Below are 18,213 nucleotides of genomic sequence, written 5' to 3' on the forward strand. Positions count from 1 at the left end.
GCCCCATCTCTTTCCACTTTACAGTTTTTCAATTTGTCATCAATCCATGGAGCCTTAACAGTTCTGTCAGTTTCTTAAATTCATCAAGTGCAGCTTCTGGATGCTCCTCATTAATCACATCAGACCAACAAATATCATTAACATCATCCACATAAATCACAGCATAATCTTTTGTATGATCACTTATACACTATTTTAGGCCCAGCTGTTGGAACCTTGGCTGTCCTGGATATAGCCACTATATTGTGATCACTGCATCCGATGGGTACGGATACAGCTTTAGAACACAGTTCTACATTATTAGTAAAAATGTGATTGATACATATGGATGATCTTGTTCCTGTAGTGTTTGTAAACACCCTGGTAGGTTGATTAATAACCTGAACCGGATTACAGGCACTGGTTACAATAAGAAGCTTCCTTTTGAGTGGACAGCTTGATGAAAACCAGCCAATATTCAGGTCCCCAAGAAAGTAGACCTCTCTGTTTACATCACTTACACTATCAGGCATTTCACACATATTATTTAGATACTGACTGTTAGCACTTGGTGGCCTATAGCATCAACCCAAAAGAAAAAGCTTTAGATGTTAGATGTGCCAAGTGAACCCACAACCACAACACTTCAATAACAATTGACACAAGATCTTCTCTAAGCATTACAGGGATATGGCTCTGAATATATATATATATATATATATATATATATATATATATATATACAGCAACACCTCCCTCAAGCATTTCTGTCTCTTCTATAAATGTTATATCCTTGTATTGCTGCTGATGTATCATCAAACTAATTATATAAGTGAGTCTCAGAAATGGCTAATATATGAATGTTATCTGATGTTAGCAAGTTATTGATTTCATGAACCATATTTCGAAGGTTACATATATTAATATGGGCTATTTTCAGCTATTTCCAGGCTTCTGGGAGGGAGGGTGGACAATGAGCCTGTCATAGCGGATGTACGCAATGTCCCTACGCGCTCTGGCAGCTTTCATGGCTGGGATCAGTTCGTTCCTCTTCTGGCGCACAGCATCAGGATAGTCCTCGTTGAGGAAGATATACGTTCCTCTCAAGTTCTTGGCTCTTTCCAGAACAGCTACCTTGTCCTTGAACCTCAGGAACTTGACCACTATCGGCCTGGGTCTATCACCTGGGCCGGTGGTGGGTTTTCCAGTCCTGTGGGTGCGCTCCACCCCAATCTTTCCTCCTCAATCTTTCACCTCAATCTTTCTTTTTTCCCCCCATTGTCCTCAGACTCCATCCAGGTATCGTGGAGTTTCTGCAATTCTGTCCACAACCGTGTTGTTTCACTTTGATTGTCCCTCGAGAGAGTCCGATTTTATCTGTCATTGTTATCATGGATTCACACACAGAACTGATGTCATCTCTCAATGACATACATATTGCCGTCATCTTGCTGTTCTCCTGTTTCATCTCGTCGAGTTGACCCTGGGAGAACTGCAAACTGTTCTTCAGGTCCTGGACCTATGGTCAGGTTGTCCATTCTTTTATTGGTAGAATCCATGAGTATTTGGACAAAACACTTGAAGAAATTTTCTTGTTGTTGTAACAACTGCTTGTAGGTCTCTTTTTGTTCATTTAAAAGATCCTTCTCGTGTGATTGAGAGAAACCACTGGCACTGTCCTCAACGGTACTCCCACCGGCTTTGGTCTTTTGTCATGGTAGCAACATATGTTCGGCTTTTACTCCTCGCAGTTCCAGACAGGGCAGGTCACGGGGAAAATTGGAAACAACAAACAGCAGGGAAAACAACCACAAACCCGGGACATTCCGCCTGAAGGTATCACGTTCATCTGTACAAACAATATTATGCAAGTGTCAACACCATGGGAACACACAGCCGTCATACTGCTCAGGAAGGAGATGCGTTCTGTCTCCTAGAGATGAACGTACTTTGGTGCGAAAATTGCAAATCAATCCCAGAACAACAGCAAAGGACCTTGTGAAGATTCTGGAGGAAACAGGTACAAAAGTATCTATATCCACAGTAAAATGAGTCCTATATCGACATAACCTGAAAGGCCGCTCAGCAAGGAAGAAGCCACTGCTCCAAAACCGCCATAAAAAAGCCAGACTACGGTTTGCAACTGCACATGGGGACAAAGACCAAACTTTTTGGAGAAATGTCCTCTGGTCTGATGAAACAAAAACGGAACTGTTTGGCCATAATGACGATTGTTATGTTTGGAGGAAAAAGGGGGAGGCTTGCAAGCCGAAGAACACCATCCCAACCGTGAAGCACGGGGAGTGGCAGCATCATGTTGCGTGGTGCATTTCTGCAGGAGGGATTGGTGCACTTCACAAACTAGATGGCATCATGAGGGAGGAAAATTATGTGGATATATTGAAGCAACATCTCAAGACATCAGTCAGGAAGTTTAAAGCTTGGTCGTAAATGGGTCTTCCAAATGGACAATGACCCCAAGTATACTTCCAAAGTTATGGCTTAAGGACAACAAAGTCAAGGTATTGGAGTGGCCATCACAAAGCCCTGACCTCAATTCTATAGAACATTTGTGGTCCAAACTGAAAAAGTGTGTGCGAGCAAGGAGACCTTACAAACCTGTCTCAGTTACACCAGCTCTGTCAGGAGGAATGGGCCAAAACTCACCCAACTTATTGTGGGAAGCTTGTGGAAGGCTACCTGAAATGTTTGACCCAAGTTAAACAATTTAAAGGCAATGCTGCTAAATACTAATTGAGTGTACGTAAACTTCTGACCCACTGGGAATGTGATGAAGAAATAATAAAGAAATAAAAGCTGAAAAATCATTCTCTCCACGATTATTCGAACATTTCACATTCTTAAAATAACGTGGTGACTAACTGGCAATTTTTACTTGGATTAAATGTCAGGAATTGTGAAAACTGAGTTGAAATGTATTTGGATAATATGCATATGTATGTAAACTTCCAACTGTAAGTAGTTCCAGCAACTGATGTCAACTGCGTTGCGGGATCCAACATAAAAAGCTAGGTAGCTACCAATAACTTTCCAATATACTTTTAAACAACAAACTTTCCAAACAACAAAACGGAGCTCTTCCTCGTTCCGCGTACATCAGGAAGTGACGCTATTCCAAGACACAGTAGAATGGTCTGACTACAGAAGATATGACGGGCTCAATAAATTATGTTTTATTTTTTTGTTATTTTCAACAACAAAAACATTTGATACAACGTATTGGAAGATTTTAGGTCCCTCCCTCCGTAGCTCCTATAGTCAACAGTTCGCCACTATTGCTTTTCAACAGTAAAAGTTCAAATATTGCTGGAGGACGTCTTTAAGCTTCCCTAGGAATTCTTAACTTATTGTTTCTCACCACTTCTCTTCTTTCTCTCTTTCCCCTCTACCCTTCTTCTCCCCCTCCAGGCCCAGACGGAGCATCCTGGGGATTCGGTCCACACCCACAGGTGGACGTCTCTGGAGCTGGTCAAGGGAACCTACAGCACCGATGACTCTCCCAGCGACATTGCCGAGATACGCCTCGACAAGGCCGTGCCACTAAAGGTACACAGGACTAGAATTATGTACCCTATTCAGTAGTGATGTGGGGGAAAAATCGATAGTTACATAACATTTTTGGGGGAAATATTTCTAATTGATATTTGACTCGCAAGTATCGATTTGTAAATAAATACAAATCTCAATTTTTTTTACTGCTAGCGAGTGCTAGTCAGCTTTACCTGTGCCAAAACGCCGGTATTTTACATCCTATAGCTTGTTCTACATCTTTAAATTGTTTGCCAACATGTTTTCATCTCTTTTATTTTCCTGATCCAAACTTGTTTTCTCATGCTCTTGTCTCTATGAAGCAGAAATATAGTGAGCAATATGTTTGGAACATCAAATGGCAATAAATTGGCGGTATCGAATCTCAATGCATACAGAATCATGAGAAGTGCAATACATATCAGGTATCATGATAATATCGCATCATGAGGTCCCTGGCAATTCCCAGCCTGCTATGCAAACATATCTATTCATCAATCTAACCATATATGTATGCTGGCATCCATCCATCCTTCTTTAGTATTTTTTTATACCACAAACTTAATGCAACTTATATATGTTGCACAATCCTGTTTACATTCTACAGGAGGGTGTGAAATATGCTGTCCGCCTGCGTAACTATGGCAGCCGAACGGCCAATGGCGATGGAGGGATAACCACGGTTCAGTGTTCCGATGGCGTGGCCTTTACCTTCAGAACCTGTAGCCTGAGCAGCAACGGGACCAACCAGACTAGAGGACAGATACCGCAGGTGCTGTACTACAGGTACGCACACAAACACACGCACAGACAGACAAAAAGACTCAAGTTGATATTCATGTCATGGTTATAACATCTACAGAAAATGCAGAAGGTTGCCATTTTATATTCAGAACCACATTCCTATAAAGCTTAGAGAGGATATGATGTTAAATATATGGCTGCAGGTTCATCTGCCTCATCTAAAGTCCATTTTGGTGGGAAGCTGCTATAGACCACCAAGTTCTGTCAGTATCTGGATAACGTGTAAAATACTTTATAATGTATGTGATATCAAGAGGTATATTTTCTGGGTGATTTAATTATTGACTCGCTTTCATCAGGCTGCCCTCTCAAGAGAAAGCTTCAAACTGTAATTAGTGCCTGCAACTTGGTTCAGGTTATCAGTCATCCTACCAGGGTAGTTACAAACAGCACAGGAATTAAATCATCAACATGTATTGATCACATCTTTACTAATGCTGCAGTCATTTTGTTTTAAAGGAGTATCCAAAACCATTGGATGTAGTAATCATTATATAGTACCATAACTAGGAAAACTAAAGTTCCAAAGACTGGGCCTAATATCGTGTATAAGAGGTCATACAATACATTTTGTAGTGATTCCTATCTTGTTGATGTAAATAATATTTGTTTGTCTGTGGTGTGTAATGAGGAGCAACCAGATGCTGCCCTTGACACATTTATGAAATTGCTTATTCCAGTTACTAATAAGCATGTACCCATTAAGAAAATGGCTGTAAAAACTGTTAAATCCCTGTGGATTGATGAGGAATTGAAAAATGTTATGGTTGAGAGGGATGAGGCAAATAAGTCTGGCTGCACAACCGATTTGGAAAACATTCTTCAAATTGAGAAATCATGTGAATAAACTGAATAAAAAGAAGAAACTACACTATGAAACAAAGATAAATGACATAAAGAATGATAATAAAAAGCTTTGGAGCACCTTAAATAAAAAATAAAAAATCTAACTCAGCTCTATCATTCATTGAATCAGATGGCTCATTCATCACAACACCCACTGATATTGCCAACTACTTCAATTCTTTTTTTAATTGACAAGATTACCAAACAACATGCCAACAACAAACGCTGACACTACACATCCAAGGATTAGGGAAGCCTGGAGGGAAACTAAAGTAATTCCGCTACCCAAGAATAGTAAAGCCCCCTTTTCTGGCTCAAATAGCCAACCAATCAGCCTGTTACCAACCCGTAGTAAACTTCTGGGAAAAATGGTGTTTGACGAGATACAATGCTATTTTACTGTAAACAAAGTGACAACTGACTTTCAGTACGCTTATAGGGAAGGACATTCAACAAGCACAGCATTTACACAAATGACTGATGATTGGCAGAGAGAAATTGATGATGAAAAGATTGGGGAGGCTTTTTGTTAGACTTCAGTTCAGCTTTGACATTATTGATCATAGTCGATCACAGTCTTTTCACTTGTAATTGTCCCCCGTGAGAATCAAACCCACCACCCTGGTGTTGGAAGTGCCATGCTCTTCCAACTATGTGCACAATGTGCATTGTAATATTGTTATATAGTGGTATCATACCTTTTTTTTCTGGATTTGTGACAGTGTTATATGTACTTTTGATTTATGTGTAATACTCGTGTCTTAATGTGTTTGTACCCCTGGAAGAGTAGCTGCTTCCTTGGCAGCCCCTAATGGGGATCCCTAGTAAAAATACAAATACCATTCCCAATGCTTACAACTATTGGTAGTGCTAACACATGGGGGTGTGTGTCTTTTCCCGAAGGAGTGAGTATGACGGAGATCTGCAGTCCCAGCTGCTGAGCAAAGCCAATGAGGAGGACAAGAACTGCAGCAGGGCTCTCGCAGTGGTCAGTGCAGTGGTCAGAGCTGCCAAGGATCTCCTTCACAGGGCGTTCACTGTCGACGGTAAGAACTGAGAGGTCTCTGTGAACAAGGCAAAATCTGCCAACGTTATTTTCATAATAAGTGACGTATGACAGGAGGGGCATCGAACTATAGCCTATTGGCAAATTGTACACAATCAGCTTGTCCAACAATTGGGAAAATGTCGCCGCCTTCGGTCTGATACTTTACCTTATAGCCAATGCACGCGGTTCCTTTTTCATCCCAACTTTCCATGCCAGAGAGGCGATTCCAGTTGTAAAGCCATACAATTAGTTTCAAGTTTTAATGTCACATGCACAAGTACAGTGAATTTACTTTCTTGTACTTGAAACTAATTGCATGGCTTTTACAATTCGCTTAATATTAGGAGTTACGAAATAAGTATAGTAGCAATGGAAAACTAGGATTCCTTTTCAATAGTAACTATCAAAACTGTGTTTTCACACGCCATTGTATTAAACATTTTGCGCAATGACCGGGCTTATAAGAACATGATGTTCTCTTTCAATTATTTGTTTGACATCTCAATAGTGAATTCACCAGAATCTCCGAAGTAGCTTAAAGAACTAATCATGCCTATCTGTCGGAGACAGACGGGTCGAGTGGCCAATGAGGGAGCCCCTCCCCTCACAGTAAAGAGCCACCCGCCTGCCTTCTGATCGCCAGCACGACTTGATCTGTTTTCCTGTTTAACTGTTCACCGCATAGCGCAGTGTTTATCAGCACTTCTATTTTGTGTTGGGTGACTTTATTCGAAATGAAATGTTTTCTATTGGGGTAGGAATTTGCTTCACCTCTAACGTCACACGGCTAGCTGCAGAGACTTGGCTAGCTTAGGTGTAAGGGTGACTGTCAAAGACTCCAGCCACCCAAGTCATAGACTGTTCTCTCTGCTTCCACACGGTAGGTCCAAGAGGCTTCTAAACAGCTTCTACCCCCAAGCCATAAGACTCCTGAACAGCTAATCAAATGTCTACCCAGACTATCTGCAGTGTGCCCCCCCCCACGTTGGGCAATGAGTAAAGTGGTCACGACAGATGCGTCACTCACGGGCTGGGGCGCAGTTCACAAGGGAGATGCAATAAATGGTGTATGGACCCACAAATCCACATTGCTTACATAATATACCTTTGGAATTGCCAGATTTTGATCATTACGGGCAATACGACTGTAGTGATGTAATTCAACTCGCCCCTGCACTTACACAGACTATCCGCCAGAATTACTCTGTGGAGCAGAGCACACCTAGTTGTCCATGTGGACACCCCTTCAAATTAGTTGGTTCTGCTATTTCAGCCACACCCATTGTTGACGTGTATAAAATCGAGCACACAGCTATGCAATCTCCATTGTCAAAGATTGGCAGTAGAATGGCCTTACTGAAATGCTCAGTGACTTCTAACGTGTCACTGTCATAGGGTGACTCAGTTACACCAGCTCTGTCAGGAGGAATGGGCCAAAATTCACCCAACTTATTGTGGGAAGCTTGTGGAAGGCTACCCGAAATGTTTGACCCAAGTTAAGCAATTTAAAGACAATGCTGCCAAATACTAATTGAGTGTATGTAAACTTCTGACTCACTGGGAATGTGATGAAATAAATAAAAGCTGAAATAAATCATTCTCTACTATTATTCTGACATTTCACATTCTTAAAATAATGTGGTGATCCTAACTGACCTAAGGCAGGGAATTTTTACTAGGATTAAATGTCAGGAATTGTTAAACTGAGTTTAAATGTATATAAACTTCCGACTGTAGGTAGGGTAAAGTGACTTGCGTAACCCCAGGTCTCTAATATTATGAGTGAGACACTTTACTACATTACCATACTCGCAAGATTGTGAGGAAGTTCGGCGTGCTCGTGAATTATCAGAGGGCAGGCGGGTGGCTCTTTAGTATGAGGAGAGGGGCTCCCTCATACACCATCGACCTGTCTGTCTCTGACAGACTTATATGATTTGTTTGAGCTACTAAGGAGATTCTGGTGAATTCCACTAGTGAGATGTCTCACTCTTAATATCAGAGAACCGGGGTTACGGAAGTTTCACTCCACTCAGCAACCAGCTGTTTGAGCTGCACGCTCTCGCTGCCCGACAGGTGATACTCCAGTCAAACTATATGCTCTTTGTGCGGCGCATATGATACATGTAATACAGCAAATAAACAAAAATACATGTGCCAATTTAATTCCACTACGTTACTCAGATTCACCTAGAATCCGTTAATCATGACCGTTGCATTTGTTTCAGCGGATAACCGACTAGTTATTGTGCTCCTGGAAGACTTTAATACGGGGCATGTTCATTGTGGACTGCACTTGTAAAATATAATAATTCTGCTCTGTATGTCATTTCTGCTCTGTATGTAATTGTATCTGTTTGAATTGTTGATTTTTGTTACACAGGGCACCATTGGAAAAAGAGACTGCTCTCAACTGGGATTTCCTGTATAAATGTTTAAAACAAAAAGAAAACCAGCCCTAAATGTCTTTGTAATTAAAACCTGTGCTCCTGTCTGAAGCAGAGGACATCCCTGAGCTGCTGAGCTCGTCCAGCCTTTTCTCCATGCTGCTCCCCCTCATCCTGGCCTACATCGGCCCTGTGGCTGCCTCGGTACCCAAGGTGAGATGTGGTAAAAAATATCTGTGAAAAAGGCTTTACATTTTTTTTTTTTACTGATGTGTCTCATCAAAGGTCCCCAAGGTGAGAGTAAGGTGTTTGTTTTTTAAATTTCTAGATGAAGCACATTGATCCAGCCTAGCACTCTTTTTGAAGCTAGCTTTTTATTGTTTATCAATGGTCAAAGCAAACCCAAAACGACTGTCAATAATCACACACAACATGGGGGTGCTTTCCTGGGGTGACATGACACCAATCCGGACCATCTCCACATTGAGCTCTGGACATAGCTCTTTGAGGAACCTTTCCAGGAGGATGTAAGGTAGACGCTTGTTGGCACTGGTCTCCTGAAGTATGTTGAAGGCCTTGATGCTGCCATATCTGGCTTTCTGCTGTGCCACGCTTTTCTATAGTTCATCTGAAAGTGTTTTCCGAACCCTCTTGAACACACCTCTGTGCTCAAAGATCTCCCCTAATGAGAATGAAGCAGGGTTCTGCCCCGCTCTTCCTATCTGTCTCATCCTCATAGTCTGACAGGTCACTGTCATCCTCAGTCTCCTCTTGGTAGGATAAGAAGTCTCCAGGCAGCCATCGTCTTCAGGAAGTGACCTTCAGGTGCTCCGGAGAGGGGCTAAGGAAGGCATAGAGCGCCTAGCTCTGACACGTCCGCTCGTCGGTCAGTATTTTGGCATTGAGCTGATTTTTTGACTTAAGGAACTTTTGGTCAACAGATTTGAATGGTAGTTTACTGATGGAGGGAAGCTGGACTTTTTTCAAGGAGGGGAAAAAGTTGGTCATCTTCCTGTGGAGAGCCTGGAACCCTGTGAGCTACCTGGCTATGCTCTTCCGGCTGTTCTCGAAGTCATACATTTGCAGGAGGCTCACACTGATGAAGTAACATCTTCTCCTCAGCCCTGGTGATGAGGGTCCTCCAGTACCCCAGGTTCTCACACCACCAGTTCGGGAAATGCGCAGCTACAAGTCGCTTTGCTTCTTCTCCATGGCCCCTATCTCCTCATTCAGCTTATGCATGTCCTGGTTATCGGGCTTGGGGTCAATTTGGATGGAGCCCAGGGCCTGGCATTTACACAACAGGGCTTCACTTGTCCAAAATAGTTGGACCTGTTCCGAAATGGACCTGGGGCTTTCCCACCTGGACCCGATATGCATACATTAATTTTCTTAATATAGAGACCCGTTCCAAATGGGCCCGAGGACAACTAGACCCGTTCCGTATAGACTTGGTCGGATCCAGACCTGGTCCAATCCAAGTGATGGAAGTATAGTAGATAGCTGCAATAGCTGTTAAATATCATCCAATACGGTTACGTCATTCATTGCTTAATTTGTAAATCGGGAGATGCCAGAACAAAAAGTGAGAGTGGGGTGACTAGCTAGCTCTGAGGTACTAGAACGCATACATAAAAATGCCCAGGCGTTGTAGGGAGGTCATACAGGCACGTGGAGGCCACACACTACTGAGCCTCATTTTGACTTGTTTTAAGGACATTACATCAAAGTTGGATCAGCCTGTAGTGTGGTTTTCCACTTTAATTTTGAGTGTGACACCAAATCCAGACCTCCATGGGTTGATAAATTTGATTTCCATTGATCATTTTTGTGTAATTTTGTTGTCAGCACATTCAACTATGTAAAGAAAAAAGTATTTAATAAGAATATTTCATTCATTCAGATCTAGGATGTGTTATTTTAGTGTTCCCTTTATTTTTTTTGAGCAGTGTATATAAACACTATCCTTAGAATATTGCGTCACTTGCTCGACACGTAAGGGCTTAAACACAGATTATCATTGCATCATGAACAACAGGCATTTTAAAGTGTATACAGTGCAGGTTTTTCAATGATTTGATCACCATTTCCCGATGAAGACCCTCAGTCAGTGCACTTATTTTCACGCAGAAATATGTCATTAAAACTGTCATAACAGACTATTGAAGCATACATTTTTTCCCTACCCCTGTTGACATCAGAGGTGCGTCCAACTTTGCGGATGCATTAGCAATGAACAGATTTTTAAAAAGATATATACTATTTCTGAATTACTTGAAATTACTAATTAAATGTTTATTTAAATATTGCGAAAGGCCTGTTAACTGCATACTGTTTATTGACAGATTTTCAGTGCGTTCCCGACTGCAGGTTATGCCTTGATATTGGGCTACACACAATCCACATCTAGATGAAACAAATTTAAGAAACAATTGGAATTTTGATTTTATTATGGATCCAAGGCAGCAGCTACTATTCCTGCGGTCCTGCGGTTAAGGCAGTTATCTTCTTATGGCTGAAGGGGCAGTATTGAGTAGCTTGGATGAAAGGTGCCCATATCAAACGGCCTGCTCCTCAGTCATAGTTGCTAATATTTGCATATTATTAGTAGTATTGGATAGAAAACACTCTAAAGTTTCTAAAACTGTTTGAATTATGTCTGTGAGATTAACAGAACTCATATTATCAGGCAAAATCCTGAGTTGAAATCAAAACAGGAAGTCAGAAATCTGAGCTTGTATGTATTCACCAGAGTCCCTAATGAAATCCCTTTGAGATATGAATGATTGTGCACTGCCTAGGGGTTCCACTAGATGTCAACCATCAATAGAAATGATAATGAGACTTCTATGATGTTGTGGGAGAGAATGATAGCAGAATCAGTCAGGTGTCCATCAAGCAGCCATTTTCTGATCATGCTTTTTCCTCATGGTACTCACTTGCGTTCCATTGCTCACGAAGACAAGAAAGAATACTCCGGTTGGAACTTTATTGAAGCTATATTTTAAAAACATCCTAATGATTGATTCTGTACTTAGTTTGAAATGTTTCTTCGACCGGTAATATCACTTTTTAAAGTTTTTGTCCGATATAACGCTGACCAGAGTTAGCGTTTGGATATGTAAACCAGACGCGCTAACAAAAGAAGCTATTTGGACATAAATAACAGATTTTTTCAAACAAAACAAACATTTATTGTGGACCTGGGATTCCTGATGTAGATCATCAAAGGTAAGGGAATATTTATCATATATTTTCTTTATGTTGCCGCCATCTTTGCGGCGTTTTACTTTTGAGCGCCGTCTCAGATTATAGCGTGGGTTTCTTTTTCCGTAAAGTTTTTTTGTAATCTGACACAGCGGTTGCATTAAGGAGAGGTATATCTATAATTCCATGTGTATTATCATCTATATTTATGAGTATTTCTGTTGAAACGATGTGGCAATGCAAAGTCACTTGATGATTTTGCCGCTAGTGAATCTAGTCGCCTCAATGTAAACTCAGATTTTTGCAACTTGCATGTATTGTGTAACATGAAGTCCTATGAGTGTCATCTGATAAAAATAATCGAAGGTTAGTGATTCATTTTATCTCTATTCTGGTTTTTGTGAAGCTATCTTTAGCTGGAAAAAATGGCTGTGGTTATTGTGGTTTTGTGGTGACCTAACATAATCGTTTGTAGTGCTTTCGCTGAAAAGCCTATTTGAAATCGTACACTTTGGTGGGATTAACAACAAGATTACCTTTAAAATTATATAAGACACATGCATGTCTGAGGAATTTTAATTATGAGATTTCTGTTTTTTTTTAATTTGGCGCCCTGCACTTCGACTGGCTGTTGTCATATCGATCCCGTTAACGGGACTGCAGCCATAAGAAGTTATACCATTTTAAAAACATTACAATACATTCATTACAGAATTCACAACACACTGTGTGCCCTCAGGCACTTACTCTACTACCACATATCTACAATGTAAAATCCATGTGTGTGTGTATAGTGCATATGTTATCGTGTGTCTCCCTGGTGGCGCAGTGGTCTAGGGCACTGCATCGCAGTGCTAGCTGCGTCACCAGAGTCTCTGGGTTTGCGCCCAGGCTCTGTCGCAGCCGGCCGCAACCGGGAGGTCCGTGGGGGCGACGCACAATTGGCATAGCGTCGTCTAGGTTAGGGAGGGTTTGGCCGGTAGGGAAATCCTTGTCTCAGTATGTAAAAATTTAATAAAAATGTATGCACTCTACTGTAAGTCGCTCTGGATAAGAGCGTCTGCTAAATGACTAAAATGTAATGTAAATGTAATGTGTGTATGCATGTGTCTGTGCCTATGTTTTTTACTTCACTGTTCCTGCTGTTCCATAAGGTGTATTTTTATCTATTTTTTTAAATCTGATTCTACTGCTTGCATCAGTTACCTGATGTGGAATAGAGTTCCATGTAGTATTGTGCGCCTCCCATAGTCTGTTCTGGACTTGGGGACTGTGAAGAGACCTCTGGTGGCATGACTTGTGGGGTATACATTAGGGATGCACAATATATCGGTGAACATATCGGAAATGGACGATATTAGCTAAAAATGTCAACTTCGGTATCGGCCCGATGTCTAGTTTAAAGCCGATGTGCAAAACCGATGTCAAAGCTGACGTGCATACCTAATAATACCTAATAATGTAGGTACATGATGTAATGTCGCCACGTTAAAATGTTGCGCTACACGTGCAACACATTCCTAACCTAGCACACAATGTCTGCTGTGTGGATCGAGCTGTCAAGTCGAGCAGTCATTTGAAAGGGTAAGAACATTTCAGCGAGACGACTCAAAGGCGAAATCCATTAACGCCAAGATAGTAAAATTCATTGCCCTTAACAATCAACCGTTTTCTGTCGTGGGTGGTAGAGCACTGGTACGCACTACCAAGTGCGCTATTTTTCAGATGTTACCCTACTGGAGTTACACAGTAATAGCATCACTGCTATTAGCTTCACGACATACATACTATGGAACCGCCTATTGGGCCTTTGCGTGTCAAAAAAGATACACGTCAAATTACACTATTTGACAATAACACTATTTCACACATTAAATAAGCTTTTAATTTGACGCGTCAAATAACACAGTTCTGTTATAGAATGGTGTGTGTTCTGAATTTGCACCTGCAAGCCAAGCGCCACCACTACTATCAGTAGCACTGTCAAAGCTGTATAAACAAGTCTGCAAACACCGGCCACGAACGATGTGTTTACAATACCGCGTTGGTAATAAAGCATTATTTGTTCGACCGCAACTTCTGGGTAGCTAGCTAGCTTTGGCTTGGTACCAAGCTAGCACCAATACAACCAGCCTGAAAACAATGACCAGTAGAAACTGCAGTAATTTTCATTTAGGAATCTTTGTGAGTAAGTATTAGCTCGGTAGCCACTTGTTGTTTGCCTATTGAAATTGAGCTTAAGTTCATGAAAATGAACAGCTAGCCAGCTACTTAACCCTGTTGCCCAAAGCTAATGTTATAATCAGCCAGCTAGCTTCATCTGGCTAGTGAGGCTCCAACGGACCAGGTTATGTGTTGTGAAGGTAGGCACAATATTGGAATTTGGGGTTTGCTTTCAAAAGAAAAGAACCTCTTTGAATGTGATGCAGAAGGTTACATTTGGTGGCATCATACCATATATAGACTAGATAATGTTAAACAAGGTTGGAATGTGAAGCAATGAAATGGGGTATCAATCTACTCGGACACCCACAGAACACAACTGTGAAGAGTTTACGTAAATATTTGCATTGTAGCTCTTATTGAGGGACTGTGACTGTGTGAAATCACCTCCCCAGTCAGACTATTGTGTGTATTGACATTCATATTGCACTGTACAACTTTACCCAAGGATTGGGGATCAATGAAATGGGGTATCAAAGTCTACTCAATTCGCAATATATTTTTTCCCTACATCCTCCTCATCAGACTCCAAAACATTCATGCAGTATTGTTTGTATTGGCAATAGTGTTCAATACTAGGGTTGCAAAGGGTTGGAAACTTTCTGGTAAATTTCCAGAATTTTGGTTAAATTCATCAAAAAAGTTAACTTATAACACTGAACTTTTTTTGTGGGATACACAAAAGGCAATGACGCTGGGCCAATTGTGCGCCGTCCTATGGGACTCCTAATCACAGCCAGATGTGATACAGCCTGGATTCGAACCAGGGACTGTAGTGACACCTCTTGCACTGAGATGCAGTGCCTTAGACCGCTACGTCCGTGTGTGTGTGTGTTTTAACTATTTAACGGTTCTAGAATGCTTAAAAGGCCGAACAAATTTGAGGAAGTTAAAGTTGTTCGCAAATTAAAGCTTGGTCGCAAATGGGTCTTCCAAATGGACAATGACCCCAAGCATACTTCCAAAGTTGTGGCAAAATGGCTTAAGGACAACAAAGTCAAGGTATTGGAGTAGCCATCGTAAAGCCCTGACCTCAATCCTATTGAAAATGTGTGGGCAGAACTGAAAAAGCATTTGCGAGCAAGGAGGCCTAGAAACCTGACTCAGTTACACCAGCTCTGTCCGGAGGAATGGGCCAAAATTCACCCCTTAATGTGGGAAGCCTGTGGAAGGCTACCTGAAATGTTTGACCCAAGTTATACATTTTTAAGGCAATGCTACCAAATACTAATTGAGTGTATGTAAACTTTTGACCCACTGGGAATGTGATGAAATAAATAAAAGCTGAAATCATTCTCTCTCCTATTATTCTGACATTTCACATTCTTAAAATGAAGTGGTGATCCTAACTGATCTCTCTTTCTAAAATGAACCCCTGTTGCAACCCCTATTACCAGTCTCTTCAACCTCTTTCGTATTGTCCGAGATCCCTGATCCACCTCTACGCAGACGACATCATTCTTTATACATCTGGCCCTTCTTTGGACACTGTGTTAACAAACCTCCAAACGAGCTTCAATGCCGTACAACACTCCTTCCGTTGCCTCCAACAGCTCTTAAACACTAAATGCATGCTTTTCAACCGATCGCTGCCCGCACCCGCCTGCCCGACTAGCATCAATACTCTGGACGGTTCTGACTTAGAATATGTGGACTACAAATTCCTAGGTGTCTGACTTAGAATATGTGGACTACAAATATCTAGGTGTCTGGCTAGACAAAACTCTACTTCGAGACTCATATTAAACACCTCCAATCCAAAATGAAATCTAGATTCGGCTTCCTACTTCGCAACAAAGCCTCCTTCACAAATGCTGACAAACATACCCTTGTAAAACTGACTATCCTACCGATCCTCGACTTCGGCGATGTCATTTACAAAATAGCCTCCAACATTCTACTCAGCAAACTAGATGCAGTCTATCACCGTGCCATCCGTTTTGTCACCAAAGGCCCATATACCACCCACCACTGCGACCTGTATGCTCTTGTCGGCTGGCCCTCGCTACATATTCGTCACCAGACCCACTGGCTCCAGGTCATAAGTCTTTGCTAGGTAAAGCTCCTTCTTATCTCAGCTCACTGGTCACGATAACAACACCCACCCGTAGCGCGCACTCCAGCAGGTATATCTCACTGGCCATCCCCAAAACCAACGCCTCCTTTGGCCGCCTTCCAGTTCTCTGCTGCCAATGACTGGAGCGAATTTCAAAAATTGCTGAAGTTGGAGACTTGTATCTCCCTCACTAACTTTAAACATCAGCTATCTGTGCAGCTAACCGATTGCTGCAGCTGTACACAGCCCATCTGTAAATAGCCCATCCAATCAACCTACCTCATCCCATATTGTTTTTATTAACTTTTTTGCTCTTTTGCACACCAGTATTTCTACTTGCACATCATCATCTGCACATCTATCACTCCAGTGTTCATTTGCTAAATTGTAATTACTTTGCTACTATGGCCTATTTACTGCCTTACCACCTCAGATCATTTGCACACACTGTATATAGAAGTTTTTTTTCTATTGTGTTAATGACTGTACGTTTGTTTATCCCGTATGTAACTCTGTGTTTGTCCCACTGCTTTGCGTTATCTTGGCCAGGTCGCAGGTGTAAATGAGAACTTGTTCTAAACTGGCCTACCTGGTTAAATAAAGGTTAAATAAAAAATATGTAAAGACCATTTTTACTAGGATTAAATATCAGGAATTGTGAAACTGTGTTTAAATGTATTTACATTTACATTACATTTAAGTCATTTAGCAGACGCTCTTATCCAGAGCGACTTACAAATTGGTGCATTCACCTTATGACATCCAGTGGAACAGCCACTTTACAATAGTGCATCTAGATCTTTTAAGGGGGGGGGGGGGCAGAAGGATTGCTTTATCCTATCCTAGGTATTCCTTGAAGAGGTGGGGTTTCAGGTGTCTCCGGAAGGTGGTGATTGACTCCGCTGTCCTGGCGTCGTGAGGGAGTTTGTTCCACCATTGGGGTGCCAGAGCAGCGAACAGTTTTGACTGGGCTGAGCGGGAACTGTACTTACTCAGTGGTAGGGAGGCGAGCAGGCCAGAGGTGGATGAACGCAGTGCCCTTGTTTGGGTGTAGGGCCTGATCAGAGCCTGAAGGTACTGAGGTGCCGTTCCCCTCACAGCTCCGTAGGCAAGCACCATGGTCTTGTAGCGGATGCGAGCTTCAACTGGAAGCCAGTGGAGAGAGCGGAGGAGCGGGTGACGTGAGAGAACTTGGGAAGGTTGAACACCAGACGGGCTGCGGCGTTCTGGATGAGTTGTAGGGGTTTAATGGCACAGGCCGGGAGCCCAGCCAACAGCGAGTTGCAGTAATCCAGACGGGAGATGACAAGTGCCTGGATTAGGACCTGCGCCGCTTCCTGTGTGAGGCAGGGTCGTACTCTGCGGATGTTGTAGAGCATGAACCTACAGGAACGGGCCACCGCCTTGATGTTAGTTGAGAACGACAGGGTGTTGTCCAGGATCACGCCAAGGTTCTTAGCGCTCTGGGAGGAGGACACAATGGAGTTGTCAACCGTGATGGCGAGATCATGGAACGGGCAGTCCTTCCCCGGGAGGAAGAGCAGCTCCGTCTTGCCGAGGTTCAGCTTGAGGTGGTGATCCGTCATCCACACTGATATGTCTGCCAGACATGCAGAGATGCGATTCGCCACCTGGTCATCAGAAGGGGGAAAGGAGAAGATTAATTGTGTGTCGTCTGCATAGAAATGATAGGAGAGACCATGTGAGGTTATGACAGAGCCAAGTGACTTGGTGTATAGCGAGAATAGGAGAGGGCCTAGAACAGAGCCCTGGGGGACACCAGTGGTGAGAGCGCGTGGTGAGGAGACAGATTCTCGCCACGCCACCTGGTAGGAGCGACCTGTCAGGTAGGACGCAATTTGGCTAAGGTGTATGTAAACTTCCGACTTCAACTGTATACCAGTTTCATTTGAGGACCAGGATGTTGACAGCTGTGCCGTACATATTGCAAAAATAGTTGGGAAGAGATTTTTGATGTATTCACGACGTCGTTCTTTTCAGATAACATTATTGTACAGAATTCTTTCCACCAACAAAATGTTGAATATTTGGGGCATACAGTCATCGCAGAGCTGCAGATTTTGTTGTGAGGATACATAATCAATAGACCATTT

At 42.2% G+C, this 18,213-nt stretch overlaps 1 protein-coding gene across 20 annotated transcripts in view; it reads left to right on the forward strand.

Moving 5' to 3' along the window:
* The window catches only part of mycbp2 (MYC binding protein 2), a 211,337-nt gene that overhangs the window by 113,426 nt on the left and 79,698 nt on the right, over positions 1-18,213 (forward strand). For 19 of the 20 annotated variants that reach the window (XM_055870888.1, XM_055870878.1, XM_055870882.1 and 16 more), the window contains 4 exons: positions 3,409-3,546; positions 4,136-4,314; positions 6,082-6,224; positions 8,726-8,826. In XM_055870888.1, coding sequence (XP_055726863.1) covers positions 3,409-3,546; positions 4,136-4,314; positions 6,082-6,224; positions 8,726-8,826 — 561 coding nt within the window. The remainder of the gene's footprint in view (positions 1-3,408; positions 3,547-4,135; positions 4,315-6,081; positions 6,225-8,725; positions 8,827-18,213) is intronic. The other variant, XM_055870880.1, reaches the window with a different exon arrangement.

Source organism: Salvelinus fontinalis, chromosome 19 (genome assembly GCF_029448725.1).
Source record: "Salvelinus fontinalis isolate EN_2023a chromosome 19, ASM2944872v1, whole genome shotgun sequence".
NCBI lineage: Eukaryota > Metazoa > Chordata > Actinopteri > Salmoniformes > Salmonidae > Salvelinus > Salvelinus fontinalis.